Raw genomic sequence first — 14,694 nt, 5'->3', positions numbered from 1 at the left:
ATTTGGGCATGCCTTAAAAAAATACTGCATTTCCGTATTATATCAAATACCTGTATGTATCGCATTTTGTTTTGTCCATTGTTACTACAATGATTTTGACCGCGCTTAATTTAAAATTAAATGCATTGGTCACCAGACCACCAGACAGAGACGTTAACAACACAATTTGCTATCTTACGTGTGTATCACCTGTTTTAGATATCTATTTATTGTGGTAGCCAATCATCAAGATGTCAAACAAGCGAATGATTTACGTTGGTATGCTAAGCAGTTTAACATTTATAGCATGTGTCATATATTTATTTGTAGCATATGTCTAACTTTTTTTTGTAAAACCTATTTATTAATGCATTGTACACAAATGTAATGCTTGTGTTTTTATGAAACATTGTTTACACAAAGGTGGACTCGCAGAAGAAGTTACTGAAAAAACAATTCATTCTGCATTCATACCCTTTGGAGACATTGTTGACGTCAACCTTCCTATTGACTATGAAACTGAAAAGCACAGGGGATTTGCATTTGTTGAATTTGAATTGGCTGAAGATGCCAAAGCAGCAATGGATAACATGGTATGCACTATGCAGCAGTTTATTTTTATGAAGTGGAAGTAGGAAAAAGTGTTATGGTTTGAGTTCATAATAAACTTGTTTTGTGACTATAACACTTAAAATCTTAAATTCACTCTTTTGAAGGTAATATATGTTATTGTTTGTTGCTTAAATGTTTTTAAAGGCCCTTCTATTTCTAACTGCTCACATAGTAGTTAAGATGAACATTAATTTATAACTGGGATTACCCCCGAATCAGCGCAGACCAGGGATCATGGCATATTTATAATCATATATAATTCACAGTGTAGCAGACACATAAAAAGCGTTAAACATAATCAGCAGGTCACCAAGCATTCACCACCATATGGAATGGTGTAGGGTCCTATAATATTCATAACCTACATTTTTATTTGCAGTACCACAGTACATTAAGTGGCAGCGTAAACATTTTTTTTAAAAACAGCTACATCTTGTTTTTTAGAATGAATCAGAAATATTTGGTCGCACATTAAGAGTTAACATTGCCAAGCCAATGTTTGCCAAAAAAGAAGGACTTGCTCATGGCCCAGGTAAATTATTACAAACATTTTTTTGGTTGATTGCGTGCCTAATCTGTACATGTTCAATTTCAAGTTTGGGCTGATGAAGATTGGCTGAAGAAATATGCAATGAATGAAGATACTGAAGAAACTACTGCTAGTGATGCAAAGACAACAGAAACTCAGAAAACTGAAGTAAAAAATCCAAAGGTACATCTTTGTAAAGGGCTTTTTTCTGTAAATGTTGTTTTTGTTTCTTTTTACTGTGTAACATGGAAAATAGTGGGCACTGGGCATGCATATATGATAGAAACTAAAGTAGTGCATTGTAATCATGGTCAGGTTTTTTTTAAGGTTTGGTTTGGGTGACCGCTAAGTAGTTTTAAGAGACCGCAAGTGTTTCATTTAAATAAAAACACTGATCATGGTTGACCTAACTTTTTCTGGTGTCTTTTCAAAACAGCAATATTTGCTTTAGTTCATGAGCTATAAGTTCCGGTTTATGTGGTTGATACATTGCTCTATTAGAAAGTGTTTGGTAATGTGTTGTGTAACTGTTTTTTTTTTGTTTTTTTTTATTGATGAAAATTTGCTTTAGTCATTCTGTTGCTGAAAACACTTTACTTGCTATAGGTTTTCTTTGATATAAGAATCGGGAATCAATATACAGGAAGAATAGTAATGGAATTGCGGGCCGATGTTGTACCACTTACAGCTGGTAAGCAGAATTCATTTTCTGTTGGTAATATAAAAATCTACTAGTAATATTAAATGCTAAGCCAAGAATATATTTACAGTTATAAGAATAGTATATATAGAAATACAAATATTAAACAGAAAATATTAATGGGTACTTATTTTTAAGGTGCGTTTGTTGATACCAAAAAGGGGTTAATAGTCCAAATCTTTTTAACTATGTTTAATCTTTATTTAGCTAAAAGCAAATGTAACTATTTTAGAAAACTTTCGGTGTCTTTGCACCCATGAAAAAGGGTATGGATACAGAGGAAGCACATTTCATCGCATCATTCCCCAATTTATGTGCCAGGTTTGTCTACTTACATAAAATAGGTTTAAAAGTTAAGACCGCAGTTTCCAATGATGATGTTCTGATTCAGTGGTTCCCAACGTTTATTGACGAATCCCTCTCTAAACAATTCAATTTTTTTTTCTTCCTAATAGGCAACATAGTATATGCTAATCCAGGGCTTCCCAACCTGGGGGTCGCGACCCCGGAAGGGGTCGCTTAACAAACTTGAGGGGTCGCAGAGAGCTGTACGAATTTTAAAGAAAGTACTCCATACACAGGCATTTTAATGCAACATAAATATGACATATAGAGTTAAAGACTAACGTTTACGTATTGTGTGGCGCAATAACTTTCTGTGACAAAAATAGGTAATAAATTTACGATTTCTAAGCAGTGTTTAATGTCCGTTTGCAAAGCACTGCAACGGCCTAAACTTGGTCCAATGTGATAAGTGCCTATTTGGAAAACAATGTGACAGAAACTAAAGAGTAAAGCATGTAAAAGGTATCGGTGTTTGGACGTGTAGTAGACTCCGGTAGGTTGTTTTTAGTTTTCGCTGGAATTAGTCGTTTCAATAAATACAACAAACGTATTTTTGCATTGTTTATCATATTATCCATGAAGGGTCGCGGAAAATTTAACGAGATTAAAAAGGGTCGAGATTAAAAAAGTTTGGGAAGCCCTGTGCTAAACCATACAAAGATCATGTAAAACTGGGTATTTTATCAACTTCACTGGTCATATTCCAAGAGCTGAAGTGTCTATTTACAAACCTCATGTACAAATTAAAGTAATTTTCCCCCTGAAGTTTGAAAAGTTTCAGTCCTAACTTTTTGAAAATGTTTCAGTATTCAATTTTAGTGTAACTTCTGGTTACGCCCTGTTGTGAAGTTTAATTTTTGGCATGACATAAAACATGTTTATGATAAAGGGTGGAGATTTTACCAATCACAATGGAACAGGTGGAAAATCCATATATGGGCGTAAATTTGAAGACGAAAACTTTAAATTGAAACACACAGCACCAGGTAACCATGACGTTCTAATGCAAATAATGCTGGTTGTGTAGACTCTATGATGTAACAATTGGCTTGATTTAAATTTAGGTATGATGTCTATGGCCAATTCTGGGCCCAACACCAATGGATCTCAATTTTTTATGACTACTGAGAAAACTGATTGGCTTGATAATAAGCATGTGGTGTTTGGGCAGGTCAAAGAGGGTTTTGAAGTGTTGAAAAAAATTGAGGTTTGTATTAATTTCTAAAATGTTATAGATAACCCTGTAATGCACAAATTAGTGTAAGTCTGAAACCTAAATGTTGTAAGAAGCTTTAATCCAAAGATATGTATTGTTTTATGTGTGCATATATATGTGTATGCGTTTTTACAGGAAACAAGATAAAAATGTTGGACATAATATCACCTGAACTGTTTATTTGTTGTTTTTAGGCAATTGGTTCTAAAGATGGAAAGCCTAGACAAAAAGTTGTAATTTCTGATTGTGGCCAACTGACATGAACTGTATCCCTTTTTTACATCATTAGTCAATTGAAGACATACAAAGATCTTGATTCGGGAAGGACATGGAAGTAGCTCGGAGGCGATCAAATGTGTCAAAAATAAAAATCTTTGCGTCAAATTTTAGTTGTTACTTAATTTGGCAGTCAGTGTACAGTGTTGGTGTCGGTATGCATACCAAACGCTAGTTGTTCTTAAACTAAATCAAGTTTACCTTAAAAGGGTAAAGGCGAAATCATTTGGGGGTAAATAAAAAAAGTAACTGAAATAAAAAGTTATGTGGTTGTCTGCAAAGGCCTAAACAAGTGTAAAAATTGGGAGAAACTGATCTAAATTAGAAAAAAACTTTTAAGTAAAGAGAATTTGTGTATTATTTAAGTGACTTTTCATGGCTTGCCAAACAATTTGCAAGTTTATATTTAAGTACTTTTTGATAAAATTTAAACAACTAAATGTGTGTTGTCAATTTGTTATAATATAATAGAGTTAAAACTCCAGCCTGTGTGCATGAACCTGTGTCTGATTGCTATTTACATCAGCTAGCACAAACCATTATTACACACATACATGTTGGCATGTGCAGTTGTTGCCATTCTGACATAACAAGAAAAGTTTCAGACAAAAAGAAGAAGTGTGTCTATCCTGGATATAAAGGAACAGACTTGTTTTAATGCTTCATATATTTACATAAAAAGTACAATTACAGATAAATCTGGTTAATAACATATTGCATCAGGATTGTAAATTCCAAACACTATGCAATGGTTTAACCAGACTCTGTATATTCAAATTTATAACCTTTTAAATTGAAAATATCTACAATCCTCTATTTGCATACACACACATTTCGGAACTATTAGGTTTATTCTGTAATAAAGCAATTTGCGACATGTAGAAACTTTACTGCAAGAGCAAATCATATGATTGCGCTTGCAGCATAAAGTTAAATTGCAAAGCACATTGTTTGAATGGTAAAGAAATGTTGTAACACCGTTCACAGTGCCTTTGTAATAAATCCCTTTTTGGAAACCGATTTGCAGATGTACTGGTCCCAATTACCAGTACACAAAATGATTTGCTACTTCAGCTTCTGTACTATACTGGCATTGAGAAGTTTTGCGTCGCTTATGGTCTGCGTCTCGTCGGTTAGCTCTTTGTTTGGAAATGTTGTCATTAAAACAAAAGTTTGTCCAGCCATTTGCGGATTTTTGTTGATCAAAAACGACCGAATGTCGGATATTCTATAGAAACAACAAAGATTTAGCTTACGGCAGTAAATTTCCATAATATAGACTGGGTCAGTATGTTCTAAAATAGATTTGTTTCACCTATTTCTATTGCCATTACCCGTACAACAATTGATCACAATTTGATATTGGATTACTGAATGTCTTTCTTACAAGTTACAACAAGTACTTTTCATTATTTGAATGTGTTACGTAGAAACACTATACAAGAACTTGGCTTGATCAAAACATCCAAAAAACAAACAAACATAATATGTTATGTAAATAGTGAATACATGACAACAGCTATAGTTAAAAAATCATTCTTAAAATGTATAAACCAGGGGTCGGCTAACTTTTAGGCGGTACGTGCCAATTTACTTGGTATTTCCATGTGTAAATGACCTCGCGTGCCAATGTTTTTCTGAATAATAGTGGTTTTTGCCAGAATATATCAATAATTAAGGGAAAGCAGAGTGCTTTGTGCATGTAAGACTAAATTTTAAGATAATGGCATGATACAAAACTGAAAGCAAGCAGTGTAACAGGTTAAATGTTACTTTAATATAAACACGCAAATCGGTTGGCGTGCCATGAAAAACCACCTCCCCTGGTATAAAAAGGGTTGCCGACCCCTGGTATAAACATATACAAGTTCTCTAGTAGTTTTTTTTTAATTGATTTTATTGCAAAAATTGTATTAACCTGTGGTTGTGGTTGAACTTTTGCACAAGACGTTGTCCCCCAGCAAGACGAATTTGAATATTTGTGGTGGGTTCCGAGTCTCGAACAATCACTGGTGGATCGACTGGTGATACTTGAGGTACAACTGCACTAGCACCATAAGAAACTGCTGGTGTTGGACTGTGAAGTACACAAATAAAATTGATTACTTCTAAATAGTGCTATATCGCTCTTCAACATAATGCATGTAATATAGTCTAGTTCAGTAGTTCTCAAACTGTGCGTCGTGACGCCCTGGTGAGTCATTTCAATTTCCCAAGGGCGTTGCAGAATAGTTCCAATTTGTGGATTTTTATTGTTGTACTAATAAACACAACTTTAATAATAAGTTTCCTTGTTAACTTTTATTTGCTGGTGCGTCGCAAGTCCAGAAAACTTATTCAGAGGTGTCGCAACAAAAAAAGTTTGAGAACCACTGGTCTAGTTAATAATGTAAACAATTTGATAAGCTTTTCATGCAATTAACCAGATTATGTATTTACCCGGACAATTTTATTTACAAATGGCTATGGTTTAGATTTTACGATCCCCTTACAATAAAAAGGATTTTGCAATTAACCAGACTATTCGTTTATCCATACAATTTTCTTTGCAAATAGCTACGGTTTAGATTTAGGATCTTTATGTATTCAGATTTGGTCCGTATCAGACCAGATTTGGTCTGTATAGGGTGATTGTTAGGAGGATAATGGTAGCAACTATTCAAAAATGAAAGTGATTTATTTAGAGGTGTTGTCACATAATAGGTATAATGATGTCATAAATATTCTTGTAACAAAGTGAAAGTGTTTTAAGTTTTGCATGTAAGCAATGGTGATTTCATTCATTAAAAACAAACAGCGGTGTTTGGATAAGTGTATATTTTTGTTTTAGTACTCATAGACAAAGATGGGTCAAAAAGCATTTTAGTCAATTGAAAATCTTTAATCTTTTTAATCCTTTTTAAAAAAAAAAAAACTTTCCAAGTATCCTTATTTGCAAAGAGTGTTTGTGATGCAAAATCAAACCAGTTTTAACTGTATAATTATCAGGTTGTTGTTTGGCCGGAGATAAACATTTACAAACTTTTAAAAAATGTAGTAGCTGTAAAAAAACATACAAACTTTGAACAGAGCAACCAAGACCCAAAAAACACATATTGTTTGTTACCTTCCAAGCATATGACCCTGGCCAGAGAATGGTTTAATTTTTTTCTTTTGTGCTTTGTATTCTTCTTGTCTGTGATCTTCCATATCAACATGGACTTCACCCCTCCTCGCACCCTTTAATAACTCCTGGGGGATTTCCCTACAACAGAAAAGAAGTTCACCTAATGTCATTTAATTAATTGTACAATGGTATTTCAATGTTCATTTTTGAAGTATATAATATTAATTACACTAATATTAAACCAGCCAATCAACAGTTACTGCTTTTCTAGCAGACTTTTATGTGAGATGCCTTTATCAGAATAACGACATATCTCAAAACCTAAAGCTGAAGCATTGATAATACTCAACAAGCAGCAGTAATAGGTATTTGTAGTTACAAACTGGCACCAATTTAGAGATACAATGTATCAATTTCAGACTTATAAAAAACGTATGTATTGTGAATATTTTACCCTTTTTTGATGCTCTTCAAGAATTCAGCATTAGCAGGGTCGTTAAAATCTCTAATAGGGCCGTCATCTACAGTAAAGCCATTTGCCCATAGCTTAAGGACAACATTTGTCTAAAAAACATGTAAAATTAAAATATAGATTAATTCGGTTTAAACCATAAAAAATAGTTTTGTACAAGATTTCTGGTATGCTGCTTTAAACAAAAATTGGTTCAGCATAATGCTTATTTACATGGTAAATATCTGAGAGAAACAAATATAGTTAATTTGGTTTTAAACCACAAAAAAATGTTTTGTTTATAATTTCTTGATGCCTGCTTTGGTAAAAAATACTCCAGTTAACGGCTTAAGCCCACAAAGTGGATAAAATAGACAGTTAAACTACGTAGCAGCTCCACATTAACAACTTAGCAACCACACATTTACAGGTCCTCTTTCTTCTGGGGTTTCAGCACCAGGAACAAACTCAGATGCATCTTCTTCTGATTCGCCCAGTTTATAACCTCCACCAGTAAAGTATTTAGCCTTTGGTTTGCTTGGCCCTCTATCACCTGGCTCTACTGATTCTGCACCGTGCTTTTTAGCCTAAAGTGCAAAGAAATTTTTTTAACATTACATTTTTTAGTCGGCTTGTAAGCAATGGACAACTTATTCATCCCACAGATTTACTGAAAACCTTGGTCAATCCATACACTTTTACCCACAACGGACAGGAATGAAAGTAGACAAATCAAATTAGAAGTACGAAAAAGGTTTTTAAATGCTTAGATATTTACCTAAAACAAAAACGTTCTTAATAAAAGTGACTCATGATAGAAACAGCCAAAAGCAGTTTTTTTAATTTTGTTGGTATTTTGAGGCCACAAAAAAGCTTTGTTGTTATTACTAGTGAAAAATACTTTACCTCGGCAAACAGATCTTTGGTAATCTCTTCATTTGTTTTCTTCTTTCTTGGAGGTCCTACAATCACTTCTCCACTTTGTTCTGAGCCTCCTGCATAATACCTTAAAAAACATGCTCCGAGTTATAAAAAAGGAACAGTTTAGGGATGGGCCAAAACTGCAAATGTTCTGTTAGGTTCAAACACCGAGCATCTTACAATAACGTTTGTTGCATTGTGATGTCACAAACATTCACAATTCCATGCTAGTTTTGTAGCTTTCTAAAGCCCCTTACATCATCAGTGGTGTATTAAGCTGTACAGGTTTTGGGTTCAAATAAACAAAACAAAAATTTAATATAGCAACTACAATTTACCATTTAGTTCACCATAACCTCGATTAATGGTAATGAAAGGCAAAATTCAACAAAAGCACAACAAAACTGTGGTCAATCTGGCAACCGCAAACATTTTGGAGCAAATTAAACTCACTCCTGTCCTTCTTCTTCATCATCCTCAAGCTTTTCCTCCTTTGCAAAATCCCTGATGGAAGAAAATTTAGAGGATCTGGTTGATCTTGTGGTTTCAGGCTTTTTATCAGGTTGGGATCCACTGGCTCTGGTGTTACGAGCAGGAGCATCTTCATCAGGGGGGTCTTCCTCTTCTGAAGGATTGTTCTCTGCATCCATCATTTCTGGGGTACAATTTAGGGAACATTGGTTATTGACCTGGCTACAAAAAAACAGCTTGTAGGTAATAAAAGCTTTGCATTAATGAAAGACAGTGCTTGTTGAAATCACTACAATCTCACAACATACAAGTTCTATTCCAGTTCGTTTTTAATCAAGTTCAATTGAAACCACCGGGCAAGGTATTATTCGATTGAATCCCATCCTCTTTCCTAAAACGGGCGGTTTTAGGACAGTCACGACTGGTTGCACCCACCCAGCCGTGCTATACTCAGTGAGCCCAATTCACTATCTTGTGTCACATAACGGAGATTTGTATCACAAATCTTCCACCGTCACATAACGCTTAATATTTTGGTGTAGCTGCAACGCCTTTAGTCATTACCCACTAATTGTACTATCCACTATTCTGCACTTCATGACATTCCAAATAAGATCAACTTAGCTAATTTTGGTTACAAAATAATTAATTGTATTGTGTGTACACAGCCAAATCTATATTTTCTCATAATTTGATTACGACAAACCAAACTTACCATCTGGAATATCTGGGGAGGGTCCAGCATCAAAGAAGCTACTCAAAGCCACCTGTAAAACATAAAAACTATTTACTCCTGTTTTGCAAAACAACCTTTTTATCCCTAATATACATCTCCAGCAATTATATTTCGATGTTGTCGGAAGCCAGACAACCTAATTATGAAGCAAATATTTAGTGCCAATTAAATCTTAACTTGTTGCCAAGATGGCCAATTCATTTATTTATTTCGTTCACGCGCAAACAGTAAGTAAGCAGTTATGTACATTCAATGACAACGACGCAAAGGAAAATGGATCAGCCGGAGCCACTAGTGGCCATAGCAAGTAGCTGACCCTATCTATTTGAGCAAAGTGCAACTATTTCATATTTATAATGTTGTGGGTTCTAACCCTGTCATGGCTACTTGTGTTTCCGTGAGCAAGACTTAAGTGGAATAGCTCAAATACAAAAAAATCTTATAGTCCTTATTTCTGACTTGAGTCCCTTTTTTGTTTACTTTTCCACAATTACTAGTCAAATCCCTGCTACAAGTAAAAGTAAACCTAGACCTGAGCTGTCGTGAGATGCCCAAAAGTATTTTCTATGAACAAGGGTTGCTGGAACAGATTGTTTCTGGCAAAATATTGCCTATTATATGTTATGGCTCGTATAAATGCAAAGATTTGTTCAAAATGTTTGTCTCGTTTCAGAATTGCAATAGAACAGGCAGATCCCCAGTGAGCATAGTAAAGCATTGCAGACCAACTGAGGATTTGAAAATAATACAACAACACTAAAAATGGTAAACTTACTGGAAGCTGCCAAGCTGCACTCTCTAGAAAAAATCTTGCCCTTTCCTCTGGAACATCAGCAATAGATCGGAATTCATTGATCAGATCAGCCTGCTCAGACATTGCTGAATTTATAAGGCAGCAAAAATAAAGTTAAGTTGTAGGACAGTTTCTGAAAAACAATACACTTATATTATATATAACATATATAAAAGGGAAATTAGCAACTTTATGTTTGTAGGGTAGAACCATAAAAAGCACATAAAAAGAAATTTTAAACAAATTAGCTAGCGTGAACAAAACAAGTAAGCACCATCTTTCACAGTTGTTACAAGTTATCAGTACATTAGCACACATAATTGTATTTAGAAAAATATGTTAATGAAAGAAAGAAACCTTATGATTTAAGGGTGGACTTTAACGCATAATCTATTGAAAACAGTACAAGTAAAAATCACTCTTTTGACACTTAAAAGATAAAGCACCCCAAATATAAAAACTCACAATTTTACAATTAAAAGCAGCGCTAAAACAACAACATTACAACATTGGCACAGAGACAGCATATATATGAATAGATTTTAAATGCTTTATGACTTGACTTTTAGAAACAAACAAGCAACTTCTGTACAGTCTTATTAGATGCTACATTTTGCAGCATGCCAACTTCTGCTTGCTAGAAGCTTGGGTAGATGTGGAACCAATTCTAAATGACGAGGAACCAATTGTCTTTGGTGGGGTTGCAAATTGCCGTTTTTCTAATTCACGCAATACTGCACCTTCAAATGACAGTGCCGCAATCCTAGTAAACAACTCTTTCACATTTTCACCAGTTTTGGATGAAACTCCCCAGTATTCAGCATGAAGGCCCTTGGCAACCTTAATTGCTTCATGCTCGACATCTCGATAAATTGCGTCTGTCACTAAATCCTTTTTGGTACCGACCAGAAAAGTAAGCAGTTGGCTTCCAGCATTCTCCTTTTGCGCTGCTTCTAACCATGACTGTGCACTGGCTAGACTTCGCATCTCCGATACATCAAAGACTATCACTACCACTTGAGCACCTCTATAGTATGCCGAAGCAATGCACTGAAATCGCTCCTGGCCAGCAGTATCCCACATTTGTAATGTAAAAGGGGTGTTAAGAATTTCAAAGCGTTCCACCTCAAAATCGACACCAATCGTCGCCTTGTAATCCCGGTCAAATGCCTTTTTGCAAAACCTATTGACGAGACATGTTTTTCCGACAGCCATGTCGCCAATTATAATCATTTTGCATATTTTCAGACCAACAGTGCTTGCACGTTCTGAAGCGCACGATTGCCGAACCCTCGGGTCAAAGTCATACTTTTCATCAATTCTTGCATTTTTCGTTTGTGCTTGTGGAAATCCTACAACAACCCGATCTTTATGAACTTGGATCATTCTTCTGTTAACGTCGAGATTTTCCATTCCTCATGTATAATATACTAGACAAGCATATGCATGGCAAGTTATGGCTTGAAACAAAATCTAAACCCTGAACATGATGTTACATATGGTAAAGTTTAGTAGTCGGCACAGTTGAGATCAAAAAGCTCAAAAAATTGATCACAATATGTTTGTGTATATTAGGGTTCCTCTATTTCTCGACTTTTTCGTTTCTCGAGAAACGAGAAATTAAAAATCCATTTCTCGAGAATCTCGAGAGTCTCGAAAATTTTATGTAAACCGATTTTCTAACAAAAACAAACATAAAATTCCGATTGTATGTTTTTTCTTCTAGTAGCGATCGCAAGTAGTGATTCGCTAGCAAACCAGCAAAAAACGAAGCGACAGTTATAGATCCAAGTCATCCAATGCAACCAGGCATGACTACTGCCTGGGAAAAGTGAAAGTTTAGCGGCAACGCACGTTAAAAATCGCTGTTTCGGAAGCAAAATAAGAAAGTTATGTGCCCAGTCCGCTCTAGAGGCGAGTTGAAACGAAAAATACACGTAACAAGAGGTGTCGCATTTACTTTTTGTTTAAAATCTGTGACGTAATTTTTCTCGGGAAATTTTTATTTATTTCTCGAGAATCGAAACTCGTTTTTTTCGAGATTTCTCGAGAAATTCTCGTCGAGAAAGGAACTCTAGTGTATATTATATTTACCTGTTAATATCACTCACTACAAAGGTGTAAAAATAAACTGTTTTTCCCGTCAAAATAGTATAATTAGCGTCGTAGCAACAAAAGAAATAAACTAGATGAGAAACCAGCCGACAATCGCACACCTCAAAAACGAAAAGCTATGTGAAATTTTAACACTTTATTCCCAAGCGATTGCAGCGACTTACAGTAAAGGTTACACAAAACTAGAAAACACAAGTTTTCGTTAAACAGATCTTACTGTCCAATTTCTTCGCTAAGATCTACTTCATTTGAAAATTAAACTCAATTTCCCAAATCCCCCCTTTCTTTTCATTTACATTATATTTTGAGAGAAACACAGTCATGCATGTCCAACTATTTTGTTTCCCTCATCCACTTTTACCAAAACCTAAAAGTTTTTTTATTTTCGTACTTTTGAGCAGGGAGTCGAACCGGAACTGAACCCGAACCCGCGAACCGGTTTGAGCAGTTTATTTCATTAAACCCGAACCGCTAATTTCGATTTTCTAAAAACCCGAACCGTAGTTGAACCCCATATTTTGTTTGGCGTTGGACCCGAACCGGAACTGAACCAGTAAAAAATGCAGTCTGTTTTATATGCTGTGATTTTATTCAAAACTAATACGCGAGATAACACTTATAGGGCGTGTCAAAAATTACAATGCACAGGCAAAATTCTTTTGGAGTTTGATAAGGCCAGGTAGATGATGGTTAGAGTTAAATTGACATGAATAAACATTTGAACCGGTTTACAAACCGCAAACAGGTTCGGACCGGATAATTTGCCCGAACCGGAACAAAACTCGAACCCGAAAATATACATTTTTAAAAACCTGAACCGAACCCGAACCCTTAAAAACAAAACCAAGTGAATCGAACCGAACCTGAACCCATATGACAAGCGGTTCGACTCCCTGCTTTTGAGGTTAAAAGCAAACATATTATTCAAAATAAAACTTAGTTTTTAAAGATTTAAAATTTACTTTTACGTTATTCGAAATGATCGAGGGGGATAATTTGACAACTTGATTGACACACGCCAACTCAAAATAACTTAATCAATGCGCTCGTGTTTTTTTTCATTATCATTTTGTTTCACAATATAAGCTATTGCTGCCAGGCATAATATCAAGTTTATAAAGCTCTCGTGGCAAATGTATTTTTATTCCGACGTTTCGACGTCCAGTGGCGTATCTAGGATCGTTTTTAGGAGGGGGGGGGGGGGGCAACAATATAAAATATATTGCGCCACCTTGCGGTAGACTGTGTAGACCTCTCTGTTAGCACCTGTTGTGCCCACTAAACTCGCAATATCAACTGAATGCTGGTTAGCCTAAGGCCCTGTGAAGCCCTTACTCTTGCTGTAAGTAACGAACGTTATAGTCACGATTCGATCGTGTTCATTTAACACTTTTTAACACTCGGCACAGTTGTTTCTAACAGTGGTTGCGTCTTAATCATATTGTGAATTATCTTCACTTGTATGAGTGTGACGTAACAAAGCTATTATAAAAACCCATTGTAACGTCATACGCGCAGTTGGACGCCAAGTGGCCTGGATTGGCATGCATTGTTTATTGAGATGTGTGACGAGCATCAATGCGTTACGCACATTAAACAAAACAGCGCACATTGTTATTCACAGTTTTGTCTGAAATTACAAGATTTAATACTAAAACAGCCGGTCAAAATTTCTTTAGGGGGGGCATGGCACCTTGTCCCCCCCCCCTCCTAAATACGCTAGTGTCGACGTCCTATACAGGTCGCCTTCATCAGGGTAAATAACACCGAATGCGCGTAGTACAGTGCACGATAAACAAAAGAAAAAAGAATAAAACGCAAGCACTTCACAACGCAACGAAAAAACACTGCGCGATAACGAATAGTTGGGCCTCTAATCTTCGAGCAAGTGACTGTAGCGCGGTGAAAGCATCACGTCTGTTTTGATGTGCATTGTGTTGCCCCGTTGGTGAATATTCCATGACTCAAAAAAATAGTCTTTTTCTGTAGTCAGGCTCCCGGTTTATATTTACGGACACTCGGCACAGGGAATAGAATACACAACACCTCGTTGTTCAAAGGTATTGATGGGATCTTTATAGCTGGCGAAGAGTTGGACGTTGGACGCCAACCGCTATGTCGAAGTCACGCAACATACGCCGTAAAATATCCGTCAACAAATAACTTATTACGCACTTTAGGCATTAATGGTTTATTTTCATGCTGATTTCAGTGTAAGTTGAGTAACTGAAAAACTTCGCTTTTGGTTATGCTCCCAAGATTTTAATACTCATTGACATATACAACACGTATTTGCAGCATTGTTTTTTATATCTGTAGTCTAAAAATGCGTATGAGTTTGCCAAGTTACTTGCGGAAACTCTTTATTCAAAAACTTTTGCCACATTGTGCACACCTAATTTTTACTAAAATGGTTTTTAGTGTTTTATGGGAGCTTGTGTGCA

General features: G+C 35.7%; 3 protein-coding genes across 4 annotated transcripts; 1 reads left to right on the top strand and 2 right to left on the bottom strand.

The window, feature by feature from the left end:
* Window positions 1-132: 132 nt before the first annotated feature.
* Window positions 133-3,765, top strand: LOC145228389 (peptidyl-prolyl cis-trans isomerase E-like). Its single transcript, XM_080093438.1, has 9 exons — window positions 133-258; window positions 403-572; window positions 1,036-1,123; window positions 1,188-1,303; window positions 1,727-1,811; window positions 2,053-2,141; window positions 3,055-3,151; window positions 3,230-3,372; window positions 3,576-3,765. Exons 1-9 carry the CDS (start codon window positions 231-233, stop codon window positions 3,642-3,644), a joined length of 885 nt encoding a protein of 294 aa, XP_079949564.1. The 5' UTR covers window positions 133-230; the 3' UTR covers window positions 3,645-3,765.
* A 724-nt stretch (window positions 3,766-4,489) lies between these two features.
* LOC145228388 (NSFL1 cofactor p47-like) lies at window positions 4,490-10,222 on the bottom strand. Of its 2 annotated transcripts, none has more exons than XM_080093435.1 (9): window positions 10,118-10,222; window positions 9,322-9,373; window positions 8,589-8,790; window positions 8,121-8,220; window positions 7,637-7,801; window positions 7,218-7,327; window positions 6,764-6,901; window positions 5,576-5,734; window positions 4,490-4,885 (listed from the first exon to the last, which is right to left on the bottom strand). In XM_080093435.1, the coding sequence occupies exons 1-9, from the start codon at window positions 10,217-10,219 to the stop codon at window positions 4,723-4,725; spliced, it is 1,191 nt and encodes a 396-aa protein (XP_079949561.1). In that variant the 5' UTR covers window positions 10,220-10,222; the 3' UTR covers window positions 4,490-4,722. The 2 variants fall into 2 exon arrangements, with proteins under 2 accessions (XP_079949561.1, XP_079949562.1); XM_080093436.1 differs by having other exon boundaries at window positions 7,643-7,801.
* Window positions 10,223-10,265: 43 nt separating this feature from the next.
* LOC145228390 (ras-related protein Rab-34-like) lies at window positions 10,266-11,643 on the bottom strand. The gene has a single exon (XM_080093439.1). The coding sequence runs from the start codon at window positions 11,546-11,548 to the stop codon at window positions 10,742-10,744; it is 807 nt and encodes a 268-aa protein (XP_079949565.1). The 5' UTR covers window positions 11,549-11,643; the 3' UTR covers window positions 10,266-10,741.
* Window positions 11,644-14,694: the final 3,051 nt, after the last annotated feature.

This window comes from Phallusia mammillata, chromosome 5 (genome assembly GCF_965637545.1).
Source record: "Phallusia mammillata chromosome 5, kaPhaMamm4.hap1.1, whole genome shotgun sequence".
Classification (NCBI taxonomy): domain Eukaryota; kingdom Metazoa; phylum Chordata; class Ascidiacea; order Phlebobranchia; family Ascidiidae; genus Phallusia; species Phallusia mammillata.
Note: the sequence above shows the minus strand (reverse complement) of the source record. Positions and strands in the feature narration are given on the sequence as shown.